The 23,390-nt window shown below is 42.4% G+C and overlaps 1 protein-coding gene across 4 annotated transcripts; it reads right to left on the bottom strand.

Moving 5' to 3' along the window:
* Positions 1-12: 12 nt before the first annotated feature.
* Positions 13-23,051, bottom strand: VIPAS39 (VPS33B interacting protein, apical-basolateral polarity regulator, spe-39 homolog). Of its 4 annotated transcripts, XM_033107239.1 has the most exons (21): positions 22,908-23,006; positions 21,937-21,993; positions 19,886-19,978; positions 19,141-19,243; positions 17,566-17,712; positions 16,375-16,413; positions 15,882-15,946; positions 15,061-15,117; positions 12,738-12,830; positions 12,193-12,226; positions 11,582-11,684; positions 10,018-10,045; positions 7,750-7,823; positions 6,062-6,137; positions 5,484-5,618; positions 4,632-4,673; positions 4,212-4,301; positions 2,888-2,974; positions 2,222-2,311; positions 1,744-1,848; positions 13-1,118 (listed from the first exon to the last, which is right to left on the bottom strand). In XM_033107239.1, the coding sequence occupies exons 3-21, from the start codon at positions 19,976-19,978 to the stop codon at positions 1,098-1,100; spliced, it is 1,482 nt and encodes a 493-aa protein (XP_032963130.1). In that variant the 5' UTR covers positions 21,937-21,993; positions 22,908-23,006; the 3' UTR covers positions 13-1,097. The 4 variants fall into 4 exon arrangements, 3 of the variants coding, with proteins under 3 accessions (XP_032963130.1, XP_032963131.1, XP_032963129.1); XM_033107238.1 differs by lacking the exon at positions 21,937-21,993 and having other exon boundaries at positions 14-1,118; positions 22,908-23,051; XM_033107240.1 differs by lacking the exons at positions 17,566-17,712; positions 21,937-21,993 and having other exon boundaries at positions 22,908-23,051.
* Positions 23,052-23,390: the final 339 nt, after the last annotated feature.

The raw sequence follows: 23,390 nt of genomic DNA, 5'->3' as shown, positions 1-23,390 counted from the left end.
CAGGGCGACCAGCTCATTGTTCTAAACACAACAACCAGGAGGGAAAGACAAGACACCAAAGAAGAAACAGCTTTATTGGGAGTCTAGGCATGTCTAGGGAAACCCAGGTGAGTCACTGAGAAGAGACGCTAACATTGGTACATGGCAGAAATGTAGCATTACAGAATATCCTTTTGAAAACCAAGCTTGAAACTCAAACCTCCATGTTAATATCCTAATAGTCAGAAATGCTGCTGCCATCACAATACATTTAATTTAAAAAAGAAATGCTGCTGAGTCTAGCCCCGGTGAAACTTCCGGAAGCTCCCAGTGAAATAATGAGATTTGTGCATAAAGGGAAAGCTCTCCAGCACTGCTCCATATAAGGTGACGGGGGTGGTCTGGGCTGGGAGAAGTAGAGGAAAAGAAAATGAGGATGTTCTCCTCACCCACGCGAGGCCATCTCAGTCTGCAGGTGAAGAGAGGAACCACAAGTTTTTAAATAGGGGTAGACTGGGCAGCAGAGGGACGCTGGCTGAAGAAACACAACGTCTGGGCCATCTCTGTCATAACATGGAGGGCACCATGCGGTCTGGTGTAAGGCGCCTCTAGCAGGTCCTGCCAACACTGGCGCCCCTTCCTGAGGCCCCTGGGGGAGCCATTTTAGTTCTGTTCTGACTCCATTCACAGCAGAACTACCAATTCCAGGGTCACAGTCAGCTGAGAGGAATGGAGTGGCCACCCTGTGACACCTCACCTCTGAGTCTAGGAGACGTCTTTTCCACAGCAGTCACTTTCTCAGATCAAAAGACACCTTGCCCATTATGGGTCCCACCTAGGAATGACTCCCACCTTCACGTGAGCACCAGGTAGAGAGACCTTTCTCATGAGTCGAAGCTTTACATCTTGGCCCTTAGATGACAGCCTTTGGTCAGCAGATCAGTCAGAAGCTGTCTGTGCCCAGGCACTGGTTTCTGTGCCAAGAGGAGCAGGTGCTGCCTGCTGCTGACGGGACCAGGCGACGCCAGGCCGTCGTAACTCTCCCAAAGAAAAGTGCTCTCTACTGTCACAGGCAGGGAAGGGAGACATGAGGCAGGTTTCAGGGTAGCTAATGCCACTTAGTTCTTCCATCGAATTTGCTGTGGAAAGAACAAATGACCAGTTTTCACTAATCACAGAGTGGTAGCGGGAATACAATAAAACAAGGCCCCCAACTCGGTACTGTAAGGAAAGGGGAAGAATGGAAGGGAAGGAGGAGAAACTTTTTAAAATATGTAGTGGAGTTCATTTAGTCAGAAACGAATCAGAAACCTATCCTGTATCTCACAAGCCTGAGTCTGGGCGTTTATTCTGGTCCCGCCCTTCCTAGGACCAAGATCCACTAGCTTCTGATGACGCCGGGTAGGTCCCAAAATATCTAGTGGGAAACTAGGATCCACATTAACAAGCTCGGCAATTTCATGCGATGAGAGCCACGCTGGCTGTGTTCCCCAAGGAGCCAAAATCCATTTCATCCCCTTCTTCGTTCCAACAGGTAGGTCACATCCATCCTCAGGGGCTGAATCCTACAGTCTGCATATTCGGAATCTAACCTTTGTTTCTGTACCACCAGCAGTTAGTCCCGCCTACCTGCTGGGTTTAACAGTTATCAGAGCAGCACAGTTAAGTCTCAGCCCGAGGTCCCCAGATTACCCTTCTATACACTTGCTGCCACTCTGTGAACTGTCTCCTGAGACTGCTGGAGGGGAAGCTGTAGCTTCTCACCGAGCTGCTGAGAAAGGCATCAATCTTCTCCTCCTCTGCAGATCCTTTATCCACCTTACTCCTGTATGCTAGCAACTGCTGACGATCCTTCAGGTCCCGGCAAGTCTGCGACAGACAAACAATAAGCCCCCCACACGCCTTCTCTATGAAGGTCTTTTGCTTTTTGACACTCCTACTTTGGGAGGCTACAGTGGGATGGCTGTCAATCACCCCCCGCACCCCCCGCCCCAGAACGTCATGCTGGAGTGAAGTCTACAGAGTTTACGTGGCTTGATTCAGTTCTCTGAATTCTCTGAGTGCAACAAATTTATAAAAGCACCGAAAAAGCAGTCAGAGGGCTGGGAAAGTAACACAGGAGCGCTGGCCTCAAAGCCAACTCTTGCCAGACCATTCTGTCCATTAAGTCAAAATTGATGGAAGTACCTCAGGATGCAGGACAGAGGGTCTAACTCAGGGTTCTTATTTCTTGGGGACTCACATCAATGACAACATCATGGCATTTGAACTTGGTAGCTAAGTTCAACTTGGTGTCCACATCTTCCACCAGATTGACATACTCTTGTAATATCTGTGGGAAGAGGTATTCCTGGTTAATGATTCCCAGACCCATAAAACACAGAGCTCTGAAAGGTAGGGAAAAAAACATCCTGAAGAAGGCGAAAGAGTTTGTCTACAATATCTGACGTGGACCATTCCATCATCCAGCACAGGACAAGCTCTGCAATGGGAAACGATGTGGACTCCATGCAGCACTTCCAAGTTCCCCAGGAAAGAAGGGACGAGCACGTTCCTCCTTATCTAGAGCGGGATACCCACGCCAGCAACGAGCAGCCTGAGATCTGATCCAGCACCGCACCCACTACTCCCTCACGTCCCTTCTCAGCAAGTTCTCCTTTTCCATCATCTGAACAGTAGTCCACATGGGCTAAACACAGTAGGTACTTCTCGGAGAGGGCACATTAATTCTAAAGGGCAGAGGACGACTTCTCTCCCTGGCCTTTTCTATCTTAAGACCCAACACGGCCATTATGTGGCCTTTCAGGGAAGACCAGAACAGGGTAAGTCTGTCACCACTGACGAGTAAGAGGCTACAAGTTAGGTCTCCTAGAGGATCCAGTGCCCAGCTCTCTTCAGGAGCCATTACCTGGACAGGGGCACTGTTCTTGTGCAAAATTTCCACAACCCGATGGAAGCCAATGGGTGCTCTCTTCTTGGTGTAGCCCAGCCAGTTCTGAAAAAGGCAGAAGTAGCAAGGCCAGAAATAAACTCAACACACTCCGAGTTAGTCTCCCTACGTTTTGTAGTCAGACTAGAATAACGTGGCCATGAAATTGGATGCACTGGGATGGGGGACAGGGAAAAGAAGAAAGATGAGTTTTTCAGAAAAGTGAAGGAACTTGAGACGGTAGAAAAGAGTCAGAGGTATGAAATAAGTTCTTAGGTTTACAGGCACTAATGTAGAAAAAAGTCTGTGAAATACAGCTAATGAAATAAGTAATTTAGTTAGAAATACTTATAATATGAACTTAACGGGGTAGAAAAATCCGTTCCTCTATACCTTTATATTTATATAAAGAAGCTTATTTATAAATTCATCAGTTAAGATCTGGAAAGCACTCAAATTTTTAGTGGTGTGTGCCCTGAGGAAGGGCGTGAGATAGGAGCAGGTGGACAATGGAACAGGAACTTCACTCTTCTCTATACTTTCATACAGCGTTTGATTTGGACCAGGCATGTCCTCCTTTGGTAGTTACGAAATAACTAACAAAGGGGAAAAACAGAAAATTCTCAAATCCATAACGGAAAAATGAGTATTTAAAATGTCAGTCAGTAGAAACACAACAATCAAATATAATGCAAGATCCTTCATTGTATCCTGAGAGCAAACGAACATAAAACCAAAACAACAGCGCCAAAGAGCTAATTTAAATATAGACTATATACCAGGGGTGCCAAAAAAATGGATACACATGACTTGTATTCATCTTTTGTTAGCGGTATATATTAAGTATTACAATTTTAATACAGTATTTTCCTTTCTTAAAATGCGTATACTTTTTTTGGCACCCTCTGTATGTAACAATATAATATTAATGTTAAATTTCTTGAGCATAATATTGTGGTTACAAAAAAGATAAGTGCTTAAGTATTTAAGGGAGAAGTGTCATCATATCTAAAACTGACTTTCAAATGGTTCAGCAAAAGAAAAAAGCACATTTGCTTTCTCTTTTTCTACATGTATATAAAAAGAGAAGGCAAATAGAGCAAAAATGTTAATGAGTTACTGAAGTAGGTCAAGACTATTAGTGTTCATTACACTATTCAACGTCAGATTTGAAATTCTGGAAAACAAAACATTGGAGGACAAGAGTAAGCTAGCCACTAGAACTTGAGCCTCCTATGAGACGTGGATAACAAGAAGATGTATGCAAGACATCAGTAGCGCGACACAGTTCCAGGGCACCCACCTTAGTGGTAAAGAGGGCATCTACATCATGCCAGGCGCGAAGCTTGGCGCGAGCAGCCAGGGCTGTCAGCACATACTGTTTGTCTGGGATCTAGAAAGCAGAGACCAGGGGAATTTAAGGGGAAGTAGAAATGCGCCAGGGAAGGTGCTTGAGAATTCTGGAAAAGAGGCAAAAATATACCATAGTGTTGATTCTGCCCCATAAAATCCATAAATCTCTTAGTCAGCAAGACCCCTTAGTTTCCCAGCCCCAGCACTGTAGGCCAGTCAGTTAAAGCCTTATCTCGCTTCGCACAAACACAAACCTTTCTACCTTTAACCTTGACTATCCAAGGACTTACTATGTAGGGTTACAAACGTACCCGCTCTGCGTAGGTACCCTGATAGTACTTTGCCCAAAGACTGACCAGCTTGTATTTACCTTGAATGTCTTCTTCAGGTTGACAGGACTGCTGAATGTCCCCTAGGATGAAAGTGGAGAAGGAATGTTAGTGTTACTGACTTTCCCAAATACCATCCAATCTCCCATTTTCTTTCCCACTACCTAGACTTTCTACATTTCCCTCTGTAACCATTTAAACCCAGAATTTCTTTTCAGGGAAAAGCTCTATGAGATCGAACCGGCTCTCACCACCACCGGGCTCAGCAGGACTGCATTAGTGGGTATGGTGTTTCCCCAATTTGACGCTAGTCCTAATGCCCACCTATCATCATTCAATTCAAACCTTTTTTTTTTTTTTTAATAAATTTTATTGGGGAATATTGGGGAACAGTGTGTTTCTCCAGGGCCCATCAGCTCCAAATCATTGTCCTTGAATTTAGTGTGGAGGGCGCAGCTCACTGGCCCATGTGGGAATCAAACCGGCAACCCTGTTGTTCAGAGCTCACATTCTAACCGACTGAGCCATCCAGCCGCCCTCAAACCTCTTGAAACAAAATGTTTTTGAAGTATCCACAGCTACCTGACACCCTGTTGCTCTTCTCTACATTGTGCCAACTGTTTGAAATTATGACTTTTTGAACAGACTACTCTGGGATCAGCACTGGTGAGACAAAACGTGCGATGCTACATGTCAGCTCACGGGAAGCCACGGAAGCCCTTCCAAACCTCTTTTCCCCCCTTGGCTCACCCCTGCTGTGGGCCAGGAAAGCTTCCAGGTGGATTTCTGAGAACTATACGCACCCACTGTTAACAAAGTCCATCAAAACACTGGCTTCAGACTATGTTCCTCTGAGCAGTGAGAGTGTGTGGGGTTGTTCAGTGTGCCTGTACCTCGGCCTCCGTGTAGTGGTAGAAGCAGGAGTAGAAAAGCGTCGTCACTAGTGGCATGTTGAGGATGGAAGCTTTCCTGGGGTGCTTCCGGAAGATCTCAGTCTGTCCTGCTAATTCTAGATGCCGATCATTTGCCTGTGGTGGCGTGAGCCAGTGAAAAAAAGAACAATGTCCACGGAGCAGAAGCAGGAGAGAAACCTTTAATACTATAGTAGCTGTGTTTCCTACCCTACAAAAAGGCAAGAAAGACAAAGAGAAATTGCCTCGGATAAACCAGGTGAGTTTAAAATGCATAAAACGATTATAGATCGGAGTTGGATGGAAGAAGACCGGAGAACTGGTGATGAAATGGGAGTCCTGGAATAAAGAGGAAACACTTCCAGGTTAACAGCGGGTGAGAAGAAAAATGATGCCTGAGAACATTGGAGGGAAGGGGGTTATCATACAGAGGGAGAAATGAAAGGCTCTTAGGGACTGTAACAGGAAATGACATACATGGGCAGAGCATACACGTCTCCCAGATGCTGAATGGCACTGAGCACTGGCACTGAAGCAGAAACAGAGACGAGGAGTCTAACCTCGATAATGATCTGGCGTTCCAGGAGTGTGTAATGGTCTTGTACGTGTGCAGAATCTTCTGCTGAAAACGGCAAACTGGTAGAGGGCCAGAAGGTTAGTACTTCTTTCTCTACTCAAACAGGAAACAAACCCAATTAAACCAAATCACCACTGCAAGCCTAAGAGGCTCACGGTACCTCACAAATCTGACCTCAGTTCACCTTTAGAGCATCCCTGAAAGGCAGAGAGAGAAAGCAGAAAACAGAGTAGACCTTTGGCTGGGATTTTGTATTTAAGGTTTTGCCAATTCAAGAAGGATCCTGAAAGTCCACAAAATCTATGTAGTCATTAGTGATTCTGGTGAGGAATGAATGAAAATCCTCTCGCTGTGGGAGCTGGAATGTTTGATGAATGAGTGACTTAGCTAGTGAGTGAGCCTATCCAACCGCCTGTCATCCACATCCTAGTAAAGCACAGCGATTCGTGTCATTACTTAAAGTCAATGCTTAACTCTCCTCAACGAGCGCTTCCATTATGAGCCATTTTTCATGGCAGAGTAATAAGGTAAAATTAAACGGTACGGTGATATGTTTGTAGATTGGTTAAGGATCTCAACGAATGTCAAAGGGTCCATCTTCAACACTACATTGTATTTTTACACATGAAGAAGCTGAAGGACAGTGTCTCACCTGAGAGTCATACGGCAAGTCAGTGGGTGAGGCCAGGAACAGCAGCCAGATTTTACACTCCCAATGCATAATCTTATTCCCCTACTCCCCTACTCATTCCAGCAGGGATTCGGAAATTCAGTTACACTATCCCAGGTAAGTGTGAGCCACAGCCAATTTTTAGAAGAGATAAAGGGAGACAGCAACAGGTTCCAGGTACTTCACTACCCTAACTTCTCTTGGTTTATGAGGCCATAGGACATAGCTCAGTATTTGATAATGCTAAAATTAAGGGCAGCATTGACATAAACAAATTTCTAAATGTGAAACCTGGAAATCATGTCACACGAGGAATGACTGAAACAACCGTGAACACTGAACCTGGAGAAGCAAGGTCTACTGGGTAGACGCTGTACCTGTCTTAAAAGATACAGGGAAGCAAGATTCCACTCGACATAAGGAAGCACTCGCCCATCACGAAGGTTGTCCAACAATAACCTGAGCTACTTCCAAGAGTAGGGAGTGCCACCCCTGGAAGAGTAACAATGTGTGGGGCTGGGTGTTACGGGGACTTATATTCTGTGGGAAAGCCTGTACTCAATCAGCGTTTCTTGGGCTTCAGGGTTTCAAGGACCAGTAACATTGAAAATGATATATAAGGTAAGTGTTGCTGATTTTTTAATCCCTAAGGTCATAAAAAAGAATTACAACCTATTTTACTACCAAAAAAGGGCGGGAGAAGAGGGAAAATAAAATCCCAGAATAAAAGGCAGTCTTTCGATTAAATAAATTTAGCTTTGGGGGGAAAAAACTCTTTGTTTTTCTCTATTGTCTTCATTTTTCTCAATTTACCACCAATCAATGAAAACTGTACTGGGGATTAGTGTTTGGAACCACTGAATGAGACGATATTTAATGACGCTTGTATGGTCTACTGTTAGCCTTTTCCTTCAACTATCTATCCTTTCCACCCTCTTTTGTCTCTTCATTCCTCTGCCTGAGCATATCTATACTTAAAAACATTTGTCCCCTATACTTACCCAATGCAGGTCTTCAGAAATTCTTTTCGTTTCTCAGGGTCCTGTATATTCAAGTGCTCTCGATAATGGGACAGCTACAAAAAACAGAGACAGGCTTTGAGCTATTTTGTCTCCTTAGAAGGGTGAGGTAGTTCCATAAGCAGACTTTTCATACTTAAAAACTAAATTTTTCATTATCAGAGATCCCTTCTCAGTGTGGACTGGGTGTGGGGATTCAGAATCACTCTTTGGTTTATATGTAACTGCAACATATAGTGCAATATCGACTAGCTACATTTGGTTGTTTCCATTTAAATTTAAACTACTTAAATAAAAAACTTCAGGTCCTTAGTTGCACAAGTCACTTTTCAAGTTCTCAACAGCTACATGTGATTAGTGGCTCCCACATGGAACAGCACAGACAGGGAATATTCCCACCATTGTAGGAAGCCCTATTGGAAAGTGCTGACCTGCAATGAAGCACTAAGTAGATGGAAAACCTAACTTTATCCTGAAGTTTGACTTTAGCTTCAGTATTTAACCAGAACCAGCTTTGGCTTCAGCCTTAGCCTTTGAAAGGCCGATGGGCTACATACACATCTACCTTCCGTGTTATTTCTAGGCATCCTTGACTTTGTACATATCTATGATCCTGTAAGTATCTTACAATTAACAATGTCAGTAACGTGAATAGGGCAGGTCATTCTGATTCGCTGTTGACAGCTAAATAGTCACATCAAATACTATAGGTTCTAAATGTAACTCTGAAAGTCTTATGCTTTTTCTATTTTGAAATTCTAAAAAAAATTAACAAATTTAAATGATGCAATAATTGATGGTTGTGAAAGTTGTAATTTTATATAAATTAAAAATTTTCCGAGAACTAAAAAATAAACAGATTGACAATTAATATTAAAAGAATAAACTGGCTTTAGGAAGGACAGTGTAAACTCCTTTTAGAGCCAATGAATATGTGTGAGAATGTAAATCATAATATAAAACAGAGTAACAAAGATTACATTGTATCATAATCTAATCTTTGTAAAATATTTGGTATATAATCATTTTATTAAAGAAAGTAACCTATAAGAGTTATAATAATTTTTTGGCCTTAAAGTCTTTCAAGAAAAGCTCCTAACTAGGACATCTTCACACTCTATGAGGATACACTAAAAGCAAACTATCAGCTTTGCCACTTCCAAAGTTTACAAGTTTGGGAAACTCCAAATTTATATACAACATGCATGATAAATCATCTTCAATTCAAACATAATAGATAATATGAAAAAAATAAGACGATTTTAGATAAAAATGAGTTACCCAAAACACATTTGTTTTCACTAATTAAATTTCAAAAGAAAAACTTTATAAGAATGCTGCATGAAGAAAATTCCTTATAATTTAGGAGATTAAAAACCTATGGAGATTAAAAATGTAAACAAAAGCTTTTCAAAATGATTACTACAGACTACTAATCACTTTCAGTAGATTACGATAAAGGATTTTTGAGATTTTTACCATGCCTTAAGTATTAAATACATGTTCCTTTTACAAAATTATATTGTTGTGCAAAGAAGTTTAGCAGTATTATTAAATGTGCCAGCTGAGTGTGAGCACGGATATCACCACGTATGTGTAGTACAGTGACTAAAGGAACAAACCTGCCATTCATTAATAGCACTGGGAAATTCTTACCCCTGTACCATGTCAAATTTTTTTAAATGGATCACTAAAATTTTAGTAATATAATGACATTTTTGGTAAAATTTCAGACTTATTCTCATATTCCAGGAATTCCTTCTATGATGGTGAAAATCTGCCAAAAATCCATTTTAACCCTCGGTCATTGAGCTCTCAGCCAAAATGTGTACCGGGTGTACCACCAGTTTGACCTATCTTCCTTCTTGACCTATATCTGGTTTCCTATCCCTCTTAGCTTTCAACATTTTCTTTGGTATTACAAGCCAAAACCCAAAAGCTCCTACAAATCAGTAATTGAAAATGACTAGAAACTAAATAACAAATTACAAATTGATCAGGGCACAAATTTTTCATTCACTTACTCAACAAAATAGTTATTCATAAGCCCAATCAAAAGAGCATTTTAAAAAACAACATAAGAGTACATCATTTGGATTATGTCTTCAGGCTTCCCATGTGCCTCTCTTCTGGATATAATCAATACCAAAGGAAAGGAAATCGGTTCAATCATTCTGGGATCTTGGAGACTGGGTTTTGGCTTAGATTTCTGTTAGATGGGTCCCCAACTGAAACAAAGATCACACTTACCGCAAGCTCTTCTGTTCTGTCTAGGAACCTGGGAAGAAGCAGAAGGGAGCGGGGCATTTTTATCTATTAATGTGTGGCAGTATAAACTTACAAAATAAGATGATTGCTTTAGGAGAAACATAATTCAAACTCATTTGCCTCTATATACAAGGAAAGCCCTTGTCCTCTTAAACTTTCTACCAGCAACCCTTTGAAAACACATAGTGGCTCAGCTCTCATTGATAGTTCAAGCCGAGCGAAAAGCAGGGACAAGAGGGCACGGCCAGGCACTGCCAATTCTAGTGTTAACAAGTCTGGCAGGAAGCCTCGGAGCCTGCAAAGGAAGAACCTGAGCCCACAAAAATGCTATGGGTGTTGGGGAAGATGAAAGCACTCTTCTCTGCCAATACATAATCTTAAACAAATTTTCTATTCTGCTATTTCTATATTCTCTTAGTTTCATGTACAGTGTAAAGTGTGTTTTGTCTTTCCCAAAAGGTGGGAAGGCCGTGGAGAACGAGGACTTTTATGGCTGATCCCTTCCTACTCTTGATGGGCCACTACAATTAACGTCACTACTGGGCACAGAGGGGATGCTTAATAAAGCCTTGTTGATTGGGAAGGAGGGAGGGAACAGCCAGCCTCGAGGAACGTATCTTCTGAAAATTCATGGCTCATCATTGGTAATCTTGACCGTAACCAGGTGACCTGCTTTCCCCACTTTAGTCTTTGGGGCAGCTCGTCACTGTGCTGGAGTCACTGGTCAGTGGAATTCCCGTAGGCCACATGTCAGCCTCAACAGAGGTTCCAACCCCTTCTCCGACACTGAGGAAAGGACATTATATACATATATTCTAATCTAAAGATGGGAAACAGTCCTTTCTGATGAGAATGAGCTAGGAAAAGAAAACATGATAAAAGATAGCCCCTCCCCCAGCCCCAGAAGACACGCCTACCACTTACTTCTCCATCTATCAGGATCCTACCTAGTTTCACAGGCCCAACTCAGTTCCTAACCGCTTCCACCAGGCTTTCCTCAGGTCTCCTGACTGAAAATTGCATTTGCTTCTTCTGCTCTTCCAATATATTTCTCACTACATTACTGGGGCCCAAGTAATAAAGGTACTTTTATTCTAGTCTTTTATTAAAAAAAAAAAAGTGCTTAAGAATACTGATTAATGCTACAGACTAGGCATTATGCTAAGTGCTTCACACACACTAACTCTTTTAATCTTCCTAATCATCCTGTGGGGTAGGAAACATCATCTTTGTTTTACAGATGTGAAAACTGATGTGCACAGGGGCTGGTCACTGTGTGAATTAGGGGTTGAGCCAGTGTCCAACACAGATGTGTGTGCCTCCAGAGCCAGGTTCTCACCCACCTGCGTCACTGCCACCTTATCACAGCGACACTGTCACCTTATCACAGCCTGGGGTGTATTGCTAGTTAGCCCATCATACTTCAGTATGCTGTCTAGTAAGTATCTGCAGAAAAAAAGGGACCATGTCTTCTTTCTTTGTATCCCCTCAAGTGCTCTGAACAAACTACTTAATATGCTTGATAGACCAGATCATCCGTTCTTACCTGAAGAGGTCTACAAGCAGTTTCTGATCCCCTATTTCTTTCAGGAAGTGAATGAGATGTCTCAGGGCGACCTGTCGTAGCTCCAGCTCTCGGAAGAGGATCTCTGACAGGCAGGAAGAAGTTGTTAGGTGGCGAAAGATTAAAGCCTGTTACTCCAGTGTGCAATTGGTCTCCCTACTCACACATTCCCAACCTGAATTCCTCACAGTCCATCAGAAGCTAGGAACGGTTTTTATGGTACCCATCCCTATGGCTGAATCCACCATCAACACATTCCATGGTTCAGGGCGATGCTTGGCCACTGAGTCAGCCTTCGGTTCTCATCAGTCCAAACTAAGGTACTTAGCGTCGACTCTGACCTCCTCAGACCAACACAGCCCTCTGTGTGTCCAATCAACAGACGGACGGGGCTCTGCAGTTAGTGCAGTTACACACTAAAGGATGACGATGCCCTCAGAGACGTGATGTGTGCTCTGAGGTCTCAGGCCACACAGCTGTCTCTGAAGGAGATGTCATGCTGATGAATTCTAGTATGAAAGCCATAACGCCACTCTCCCCTCAAACGCAGCAGACATCTTACTGACTGAAGATTTCCCTCAACCCATGTTCACCTTTGCTCAGTGTCCTCTTCAGGAAGATCAGAACCTAGAGGAAAAGAGAACAAAGGATGAATTATCCCCTGCAACCTTTCAAACACAAAGCCCTGCCCTGAGCACCTGATGCTGGGAACGAGGTCAGCAACTCATCAGGCATCTTTGCAGATCCAGACAACAGATTTCTCCAAGTGGTGGAAGGACAGGTGATGGACATCTGGATCTGAGCTGTGTCTCGGGAGTCCACACATACCCGGGCCCGTGCCCACTGGCAAGAGACACCTCCCTCTGAGAGGGATTGCTCTCACATCTCTCCTCCCCAGATTATTTTTTCGAACAGAGCAGTCAACCCACTGCTTCTTGGTTATAATCAAGAAGAGTTCCACACACAATGCATATCCTGCCCACTGAGCCTTCGAGGACATATTACTGAGAATCCTACACTTTAAGAGCAAATCCAAGATCTTTACTTGACATTTAACCTAAAATGTTAAAGTCTATTGTGATCGGATTTTCAGAAACTAATGAAAACAACGACTAAACAAACAAAACCCATAACTCACTGCGGTAATGACGTTTCCATCATGCACGCTTACTGCTTCTTCTAGGAGTTGTAGCTTGTCCTGTAAGGAGCGGAATCTTTCTAGTGAACAGACCTGGCAAAATGAGAACAGAATTACTGTGCAAGAAAGAAGACCATTTGCTATATTCCTTTGCACTCAATACTGAGGAGTGGGTAAGAATGAAAGAAAACGTCCCCAAGCAGAGCCACTCCATTTTTACACTATGGTCCCCAGCCCTCTGTAAGACAGCAGGTCCCCACCTCATTCTCTCAAGTTCACCCTTATGAAGATGATCATTTCCTGATGACGTCTTGCCAAAGGTGACAGGGAGAGCAAGCACTGGTGCTCGTTTTAATGAGGTAAAATTTACATACACTAAAATGTAAGCATTCCTCTTCAGTGCGTTTTGACCAGTAGACAACTCCATGTAACTAGGACCACAATCAAGACCCAGAACGTTTCCATCACCCCAGCACCTCCCTTGTCCTGTCCACTGTGACGTCAACACCCGCCCTGCCCCAGCCCTTGGCAACCACTCATTTGTTTTCAGTCACTAAAGTTGCATTTTTTTCTAAAATTTCAGAAAAATAGAATGATACAGTACCGTGTTTCCCCAAAAATAAGACCTAGCTGGACAATCAGCTCTAATGCATCTTTTGGAGCAAAAATTAACATACGACCCCGGTATATTATATCACATCACATCACATCATATTATATTATATTAGACCTGGTCTTATATTATAGTAAAATAAGACCGGGTCTTATATTAATTTTTGCTCCAAAAGACGCATTAGAGTTGATTGTCAGCTAGGTCTTATTTTCGGGGAAACACGGTATGTACTCATTGGTATCTGGCTTCCCTCATCAATACCACGTTTCTGAGACTAATCTATGTGCTGTATTGATGGGGAAAAGGCACACTCTGTCCTCAGACACCGGCAAATACTTTTTCATCGTGTGCACACACCGCCGTTCAGTCATCCATTTATCATCTGACGGATATTTGCATGGTTTCCACTTTGCGGGCTGTTAGGAATAAAGCTGCTATGAACACTTATGTACAAGTCTTTGTATGGACATATGTTTTCATTTAGCTTAGATTGTAAATGCCTAGGAGTGAAGTGTGCGTTTAATTTTGTAAGAAACTGTCAGGCTATTTTCCCAAATGGTTGGACCGCTTTACCTTCCTGCTGGCAGCGTAGGGGAGTTCCAGCTCCTCCACACCTTTCCAGTGCTTGGTACGGTCAGCATTTGTAAGCTTAGCCATTCTGGTGACTGTATAGTGGGATCTCACAGTTTTGATTCACATTTTCGTGGTAACTAATAACGTTCAGCATCTTTTCAAGTGCTTATTGGCCATTCAAATACCTTTTTTGTGATATCACTGGTCAATTCTTATGCCAGTTTTTTTATTGGATTATTTATATTCTCGTTATGGGACAGAATATGTTATTCTTTATACATTCTGGATAAAAACCCTTTATAATCTATGTATTTTGCAAATACACAGGGTGCCAAAAAAATGTATACACATTTTAAGAAAGGAAAACTGTATTAAAATCGTAATACTTAATATATACTGATAACAAGAGGTGAGTACAAGTCACGTTTGACTTCTGCAGTTACAAGAGGTGCTCAAAGTGGTTACCATCAACGTCCAGATACTTCTGATTACAGCAAACTACTGCTTGAACAATGTTGACCAGTTTCCACTTGTATATATTTTTATTGGCACCTCCGGTATTTTCTCCCAGCTATGGTGGTCTTTTCACTTATATTTTTGACCTCAAGATTTACTACAACAATCAACGCTGTGGCAATGGTATAAGGATAGACAAATAAACCAATGAGCTAGACGAAGAGTCCAGAAACAGACCTACACCTATATGGTCAACTGATTTCCACAAAGGCACCAAGCTAATTCTATTGAGAAAGGATAGTCTTTTAAACAAACAGAGCTGGAATAAATGGAGAACTGTGTGGGGGGAAAAATGAACTCCATTTCTAACCTCACCCCATACATAAAAGTTAAATTATAATGGATCAGAGACCTAAACATAAAACATCGCTCTCATTCTTAAGAGTACTCTTCCTTCTCATCCATCACTCTTTCCCTACTACTCTATTAAAACAACACTAACCTCTGGAGAATTCTCAATTTTGCAGCTGACTTTCCATCTCAGTGGACTTATTTTCCTCCTGAAAACCACTTCATTTAACAAACAGAACTGAAGAGAGTGGTCAAGAACTACTCCCTGTGGGAACAAGCTGGCCAGCTTCCCAAAACTCCCCACGAGAATTCTCTCTCCAGTGGCCTTACCTTGCCCTTCCGGAGGCGTCGCACTGTGTCACTGATGCTCCAGTCATTGCTGTAATCCTGCAAACATTAGCAACTCATGAGTCGCAAGAAGCTAAGGGGTCAGAATTATCAGTATTGCAGCGCCTCACCTCAAACTCATAGTGTTAGTCCCTAAAGGGGAAATACTGTATGAGGGATTGGATGAGAAAAAAAAGAACTTGGAGAATCTTGTTCCGAGTTTCGAAAGGACCAGAACATGGACAATACAGGCAGAAGGAGATAAATCAAAGGGGGAATGAACCAATTTACAAAATAAATGAACCAATTTACAAAATAAGTAATCTTATGACTAGTGGTTCAGGATTTCAACCCCTAGATGCAAGCAGTCACATTTTTGAGACTATGAATTAATAGTTTTGCCAAGGTAAGGAAAGAGGGAGACATGTTCCTTTTCTGGACCTTATAATACAGTGTTTTCCTCATGAATCGATTTGCTATTTTATGTGCTTCATGGGAACATGAGCTCCACCAACTTTCCAGACCACAGTGATGATGAGAAGCTTTCAAGTGATGAAATGCTTTCGATGATGAAATGCTTTCGAAAGGCAGCGTAATGGGGAAGGACAGTGAGTTGGACTGAATCAGAAAATAGAAATTTTTGAGTCCCATTTCTACCACTTACTAGTTATAAGACCCCAGGCAAGCCCTACTGCTTAGAAATTCAGTTTTCTTACCTATAAAAGGGGTTTAAAATAACAACTGCTCAAAAAGTTGGCCAGATAACGTATGTCAAAGCACTTTAAACTGTGTGAAGTGCCACGCCAAAGTAAGATCTAACTCACCTTATATTCCCCCTTGGGTCTCCCCAGCTCTGGAGCATAGCTTTTGGCAGGTGTGTCCGAGAGAGCTGAAAAAGAACACCACATTCAAAAAGACACCACATTCTTGTCATTTCTTTCCTCAACCGCTTCCTTCTCACATTTTTTTTTTTTTACTTCTAAGCTCCCAAGGTACCTTTAGGGCTCAAAGTAGATCTTGGTTCCTCCCCAAAGCTAGTATCCCTAGCAGTCACTCCTTCTCCCTGCAACCAGAATGATCTTTTTATTTATTTATTCTAATTTTTTTGTTTTGTATTTTTGTTTTATTTTTCCTTTTTCTTCAAGAATGATCTTTATTTCCTGACTCAGTATCAGAAAATTTCTCTAACAATGATTGCAGAGTCACAAGAAATTTCATGTAATCATCTAACTACCACTTGTCTCCATGACTTCCCGCACTGCACCCCAGGTTGGTAACATCTCCCACAGTAATCCAGAAAAGAGGATCAATGCCTACCATCAGAAAGGGACTGGAAACTTCCAAGTCTAGTTCTCCCTAAAGGTAAAGAACATATGAGGAAAGAGGTGAATAGTTCAAGTCAGAGCCATTCAGATTTGGTTAAGGACATAAGAGTGTATGAAACCTTAATACGCAACACGGGAACTTAAGGCTTAACAAAGCTTTTATTCAATTTCAGAAATTTGAGCTGCCATGGAAAAAAAAATCAGGTAGGAAAAAATTTTTAATTGCCGTAAAATATATACAACATAAAATTTACCAGTTTAACTATTTTTAAGTCTGTAATTCAGTGGCATTAAATACATTCACATTGTACAACCATCACCATTACCCATCTCCAGAACTTTATCATCCCGAACTGAGACTCTGTACCCGTCAAACAATCAACTCCCAAAAATGAAAAAAATTTAAAAATTTAAAAATTAAAAAATAAAAATAAAAACAATTAACTCCCCATTCCCCATCACCCCCAGCCCTGGTAACCACGATTCTACTTTCTGTCTCTGAATCTGACTATTCTAGATACCGCATGTAAGTGAAATCATACAGTATTTATCTTTTTGTCTCTGGCTTATTTCACTTAGCATAAAGTCATCAAGGTTCATCTATGTCGTAGTATGTATCAGAATTTTGTTCCTTTTTGGCTGAATAATAGTCCGTTGTATGTATACTTTGCTTATCCATTCATCAGTCAATGGACATTTGAGTTGTTACCACCTTTTGGCGATTCTGAATAATGCTGCTACGAACGTTGGTGTATTCAAGCTCCTGCTTTCAATTCTTTTTGGTACATACCTAGAAGCGGATTGCTAGATCACATGGTTATTCTGTGTTTAATTTTTTGAGGAACTGCTTTACTGTCTTCCGCAGTGGCTGTACCACTACCTTCCCACCAGCAGTGCACAAGGGTTCCCACCAGCAATGCACAGGGGTAGGGAGGAATTCTGACTTAGCCAAATTTCTTCAGTAGTTGTCACAGGGTTAATGTCAATTTTGTTCATCATGTTCTAGAAACCCAGGGCAACCCCTCTAAATTTCTCTCATTTCTCCCAGTCCTGATCCTCAACTGTCAGCTACAAAGATAATTCTTTATTCTTCAATATTTTTCTTCCACAGTGAATGAAAATTTTAGCCCAAGCATTTTTGTAGAAGGAAAAGGATTCTGTTATTTTAAGCATCACTCTTTACCTCTAAAAAAGCTGCTCAGGGAGTAAGTAGAAGCAGGCTTGGGTAGCTGTGTATAGGAAGAGAAGCTGTTTCGGCTCTTTAGCTGTTCACGCCCCTCAAGGTTTGACCCACTATTACCAGCAGTCTCTTTGATGGACCATGAGATACCTGCGAGACAGTAAGAACTAAATCAGTCATTCTCATCCAGACAGATCCTGGATAACAAGCATTCCAACAAACTCTAAAATCTTTTCACCAGAGGCCCTGGTCCTTTGGCTGACATGGACTCCAAAAATCAGGGCAGGGAAAAAGCACAGAATCAAATAGACTAATCAACAGAAAAATGGGCAAAGGAAATGAATAAATGGATCACAGAAAAGGAAATTCAAGTGGCTATTAAACATATGAAAAGATGCTTCATCTCACTCTTAATAAGATACTTACATAAATTAAAAGTACACTGAGATACCATTTGTTCCCTAAGACCCGCAAAGATCTCAAAGCTCAGTAACACCCAGTGTTGGCAAGGCTGTGGGGAAACAGGAACCCTCAGACATTGCTGGTGGGAGTACACATTGGAGCAACCCCGTGGAGGGCAATTTGGCAATATCTATCCAATACAGATGCAAAGACCAATAATTCCAATCTGGGACTTGATTTTTCTTATCGTTACATGTGGGCAGAATACAAGGTTACTGAAAGCAAAGTAAACAAAAGATTGGATGTGTCTAAAGTTCACCAATAGTGAACTGGTCAAATAAATTATGGTAAGTCCGTACATTGTAATACCATACTGCTATTTTTAAAAAAAAGAATCGCTCTTTATGTACTGACCTGAAAAGATCTCCAAGCTATCTTATCAAGTAAAAAAGAGCAGGGTATAAAGTATGCCATCCCTTTTCCTGTATGCATTTCCAAATGTAAAAAGTATCTTTTGATGAAGACACAGGAAGCAAACACAGCAGTTATTTCTGGGGGAGGGCAGAGACTGAGAACGGAGTAGATGCGTGACAGCGTGGGAGGGAAACCTTTGACTGTATGCCTTACGTTCTTTTTTATTTTTAAATCATGTGACAGTTTTCCCTTTTTAAGAAAATCATTTAAAATATTCTTAAAAATCAGATCAACTCTGCCAAGGTGTGAAATGGTATCATACACCCGCTGGGCAGTGAGCTTGGTGGCTAAGGAGTCAGTTCTGCCAACCAGTTCTGAGCACTTGAGTCAGTAGTTCCCAAATACGGCTGCGCATTGGAAGCACTTGCCGTGCTTACCACAAATTGACACCTCCTCCACACCAGCCCCATCACCTACTGAATCAGTCTTTGGAGCGAAGCCTAGGCATCAAATTTTACCAAGCACTCCAAAGGAGTCTGACAGAGCCAGCCACGCTCTGGAACGGCAGACCTAACCATTCGGGAACTAAGGCTGTATTTCCCCAAGGGTCTTTTCCTGGGGTTAAATTTCCAGATGTCGGCATCTGAAAATCGTCGAACCTCATTCCCTTTCCTGACAGGCATTAAGAGACAAACAAGCAGAGCCTTCAAGAGTGACAAGACCCCTGAATGCCAATGCCCTCCGAGGGCCTCTGCCACTCACTTCCCACAGGCTCCCCACTCCAGCTGACTCTCTCCAGGTCGTCGTCGTCATCGTCATCCACGAAATCTCGAAGGCTGTTTACTGCCCGCTTGGATTCCTTCAGCTGCAGAGGGACAGAAGGCAGGACACTGAGGCTCTTCCCACTTCCCACCTCTCTCTCTGACAACCAGGAAGGCTGAGGGATTGTACCTTGAAGATGGCCAACACCTGCCCCTCTATAATCACAAGTCCAGCCTGCTAGATATTTGCCAAGAAAACGAACTGCTTTTTAGCTAACATTGCAGTCCAGCGGCAAGAGAGTTAGAGGGAACAGAGCCACTTTTGAGTTCTAATCATATTCCTGGCAATACATTGCTGTGTAAACCTGAGTGAACTTATCTACCTCTCCAAAAGTGAATCTGTTTCCCCATTCGGAAAACAGACACAATAAAGACAAAACTTCCAATCCAGTCCATCTTTCAAATATAATAAATTATATTACATGATAAAAAGATTTGGGGTTCTTTGGGGGGGGGAATAGAAAGAAATGAATCATCTGAATAATATAAAGAAGGGCAGAGTTGGTTTTTACAGTCCTTCTGGCTCTTTTCTGAGGGCTCTTCTCCATGAACATTTTTGTAAAGATCTGACCCCAAACATTTCTGAGCCTAATGGAGACATGGCCAAAAGCCGGGTTACCAAGAACACAACGGGCAGGAGTTTTAGAGTGGAGCTGTGGAAGAGGACATGATCTTCAGAAACCTACCTGTGAGAGTTCATCATCTTCGTCGTCAAAGGTGAAAGCCTTGAATTTGGAGCTGTTCCAATACTCCTCCTCATCACCCTTTGTCCTACTCATCTGGAATAAGGGGAAGACAGGTGTATGTCCCTTTCGGGTGCCCCTCAAAAAACTACAACCTCCCCCCAGTAATCAGGGATGTGGAAAAGAATCTGGTAAAGCAAATACTGAACCTGCCATATAAGCAGATCCTTGGATCTCCAACTGATCCAAGCATACATACTTTCGATCCTCTAATTACCCACAAGTAGTCATTCATTCCTAGAACACCTACTTTGTTCAAGGCACTCGCTCAGGTGTTGCAAGGGATATTTTAAAAATGCAAGACACAGTCCTTCTCCTGAAGGTCCCTACAACAGAGCTGGAGTATTCAGCATAGGTATGTATAAAGGGAAAACATAAGGCAGGTAAGTGTTATAAGAATGTATCACCAACAAAACCTCATAATTCATGTATTCAACATATATCTATTGAATGCCACCTCTGAGGCACTGTACTAGGCTCGGGGAATAATGCAGTGAATAAAACTGACAAATACCTTACTCTCACGAATGCTTGTTAAATGCCTGAAAGAATGAAACCAAAGCGATTTAAAGAAGCAGAATTATCCTGCCTGTATCTTCAAATCTTGATTAACTTATTAGCAAGTATCTGTCCAAACTTGGGAAATGAGGGCATGGCCAAAAAAACAAAATACAATATATAAAGAATTTGTCAAGGGCAGCTGGATGGCTCAGTTGGTTAGAGCGTGAGCTCTGAACAACAGGGTTGCCCGTTCGATTCCCACATAGGTCAGTGAGCTGTGCCCTCCACAACTAGATTGAAGACAATGAGCTGCTGCTGAGCTTCCAGAGGGGCAGCCAGATGGCTCAGTTGGTTAGAGCGTGAGCTCTCAGCAACAAGGCTGCCGGTTCAATTCCCACATGGGATGGTGGGCTGCGCCCCCTGCAACTAAAGATTAAAAATGGTGACTGGACTTGGAGCTGAGCTGCGCCCTCCACAACTAGATTGAAAGACAACGAGTTGGAGCTGATGGGCCCTGGAGAAACACACTGTCACCCAATATTCCCCAATAAAATTTATTTAAAAAAAAGGAATTAGTCAAAAGACCACAAATCCCTCATAACTACTCTAAAATTGATTTTACTCTGAAAAAAAAAAAAAAAACGCCCTAGAACTGCAAACTAAACTATCAGTGTCAATTGGATTAGAGTAAAAACTGGTGTAAACCAGGAATTTGGTCCAAAATTCCCATAGCACCAAAAATAACTCCAAAGGCTACATCGTGTCCTGAAGGGATATAGGGATGACAAAAGTATGGCTGGGAATTTCCTACTATCTGATCCTTTCCCATGGCAGACATCACTAATTGATTTCTACAGGACCCAAGTGTAGCTGAAAAATTATTTTGTATACTTAACTCCAGGAAGTCAAAACTAAATGAAAAAAGCTGACAAACACAATGAAATCATTCCTCGTGGTGTATAAGCATAGGCTTTGTAGTAAGATAGCCTTGAGTTCAAATCTTAGTTTCTCCAATTCTAAGCAAACTGGGTAAACAATTTTACTAAATCTTGAAAAAATGATATCCTGCCTACACAGGGTTGCAGTGAAGAATAAATAGGACTCAGGAAACACCTTATAAGGTGCCTAGCAGAAAGTGAATGCTAAATGTTAGTTCCTTATTTAGTATAGGATCTCTTACTGACATCTTCCTACTTCAGTTTCATCATCTGTAAAATGAGCATTAACAATAGAAATCTACTACCTTATAGGATTGTTTAAGGCTTAACCCGGGTAATACATGCCTGACACAAAATTAATGCTCAGCATTAACTTTTATTAGTAAATCATTATGGTACCTTGATAAAAGCTAGAAAGAAAATATTTTTCAGCAATCCTAAAGATTAAAAAATTAATTTGATATAAAAATTCTGAGAGGCCATCACACTGAAGGTACGCACAGCATATACTGTAAATGTCTGTGGCACAGGTGCCAGTTTATAAAGATGACTTACTTTGTCATCTCAGAACAACCCTGTAAGGCAGGCCTGGCAGATTCTACGTCCATTTCACTGAGGAGGGAAATGGGGCACAAAAGGATTAAGTATGTAAGCTACCTTGCTAACTGCTCCTATGATGCTGGTTTGGTGGTTCCTGGACCATTTCCACTCTGACTTGCATGGTCCTTCTATTTTTCACTCTAGGGAAAACTAGGGCAGGTCATTACTTCACTACAGTAAATAAATAGCTGTAAATATCTACAGATACGCATAGAATATGTCTAACAAGCCAAATCATCTACCAGAAGGCTTCTGAAATCTTGTTTTGACCATGCAACTTGGGTGGCTTACATGACACTAACTTGTACTTCGTGCCAAATCAGAACCTAGATTTACTTGCCAAGCAAAGAGGTAATGAATTAATGGCTCTAGAAGTGATAGACCAACCAGGTACAATTTAAAGAGTGACTGAAAAACTAGTTTCAGCATGAAACTCCGGTTTACTAAGAGCCCCCAAGATAGGGCAGTGGATCCTAGGAGAGAACAGGAACGCAACGAAGGAAGGAAAACGAGGGATGAGCGCAAAATAAAAATTAAAAATCCACAACCAACACGCTCCCTGCCTCAGGACATTCCAGAAATCAGTTGCTGAGAAGGCAGATTCGGATTCAGTTATCCTCTTATGAACTGAGATCAGGGAATACGAGTTAAACTATGGGCGAACGCCCAGGAAGCCACAGATCTACCGCACTCGCCAGGGCCCGGCGGATCCCTGGTACTCATCCAAAATCAAATGGGGATCACTCGCAGCCCCAACCCTGAACGTATTTCGGCTCCCAGCCCGAGGTCGCTTGGACTAGAAGAGTCAGGCCTCGGCGGAGGATGGGGAGCTCGAGGAACGCCTCGGAGAATAGGGGGGAAGAACCAGAATGCGAAGAGGCTGAACTTAGCCAGATGGCGGCTCAAGGGGTTTCGGACTCCCTCACCTCCAGGACTCCGGGCCCTCCCAATCAAGGCAGCGCCAGGTTCTTCCGCCGCTAAACAAGCCTTTTAAGATGCTGTGCGGTATAGAAAAGGGGCGGGGTGGGGCGGAAAAAGGAACGTATGGCAAGAAAGAGACGTCAAGGCTATGCTGGAAGTTGTAGTTTTTTCCGTCTCCGCTGTCAGGCGCTGCCCACGAGGACCACAGGGAATTTTAACTACAGCTCCCAGAATCCCCAGTGCACCGTACCTAGGTCGGTTACTTTTTGCGTGACCTTCCGTGGTTATCTAGCAGGTCACTCAACAAGACTACATGTCCCAGCAGGCTCAACAGGGCCGACTCAGCGTCCCGGGAAACAATGAGACACGTTCTTTGTATCCCTACTGATTAGAAACGGTCGAGTGAGCGGTTGCATTTCGGGCCCTTCTGGGGATAATCTGAGAGCCTGAAGGAGCCCTAGAACAGGAGGAAGCTAAGGTCCCGCGAG

This window comes from Rhinolophus ferrumequinum, chromosome 6 (genome assembly GCF_004115265.2).
Source record: "Rhinolophus ferrumequinum isolate MPI-CBG mRhiFer1 chromosome 6, mRhiFer1_v1.p, whole genome shotgun sequence".
NCBI classification, from domain to species: Eukaryota; Metazoa; Chordata; class Mammalia; order Chiroptera; family Rhinolophidae; genus Rhinolophus; species Rhinolophus ferrumequinum.
Note: the sequence above shows the minus strand (reverse complement) of the source record. Positions and strands in the feature narration are given on the sequence as shown.

Coding starts and splice junctions, on each gene's coding strand:
- VIPAS39 (XM_033107238.1), bottom strand. CDS start 19,978: ATGAGTAGGACAAAGGGTGATGAGGAGGAGTATTGGAACAGCTCCAAA. Junction 11,685..12,192: donor GAAGAGGACACTGAGCAAAG/GTGAACATGGGT, acceptor CCTGCCTGTCAG/AGATCCTCTTCCGAGAGCTG. Junction 5,619..6,061: donor AACGCCAGATCATTATCGAG/GTTAGACTCCTC, acceptor ACGCCACCACAG/GCAAATGATCGGCATCTAGA.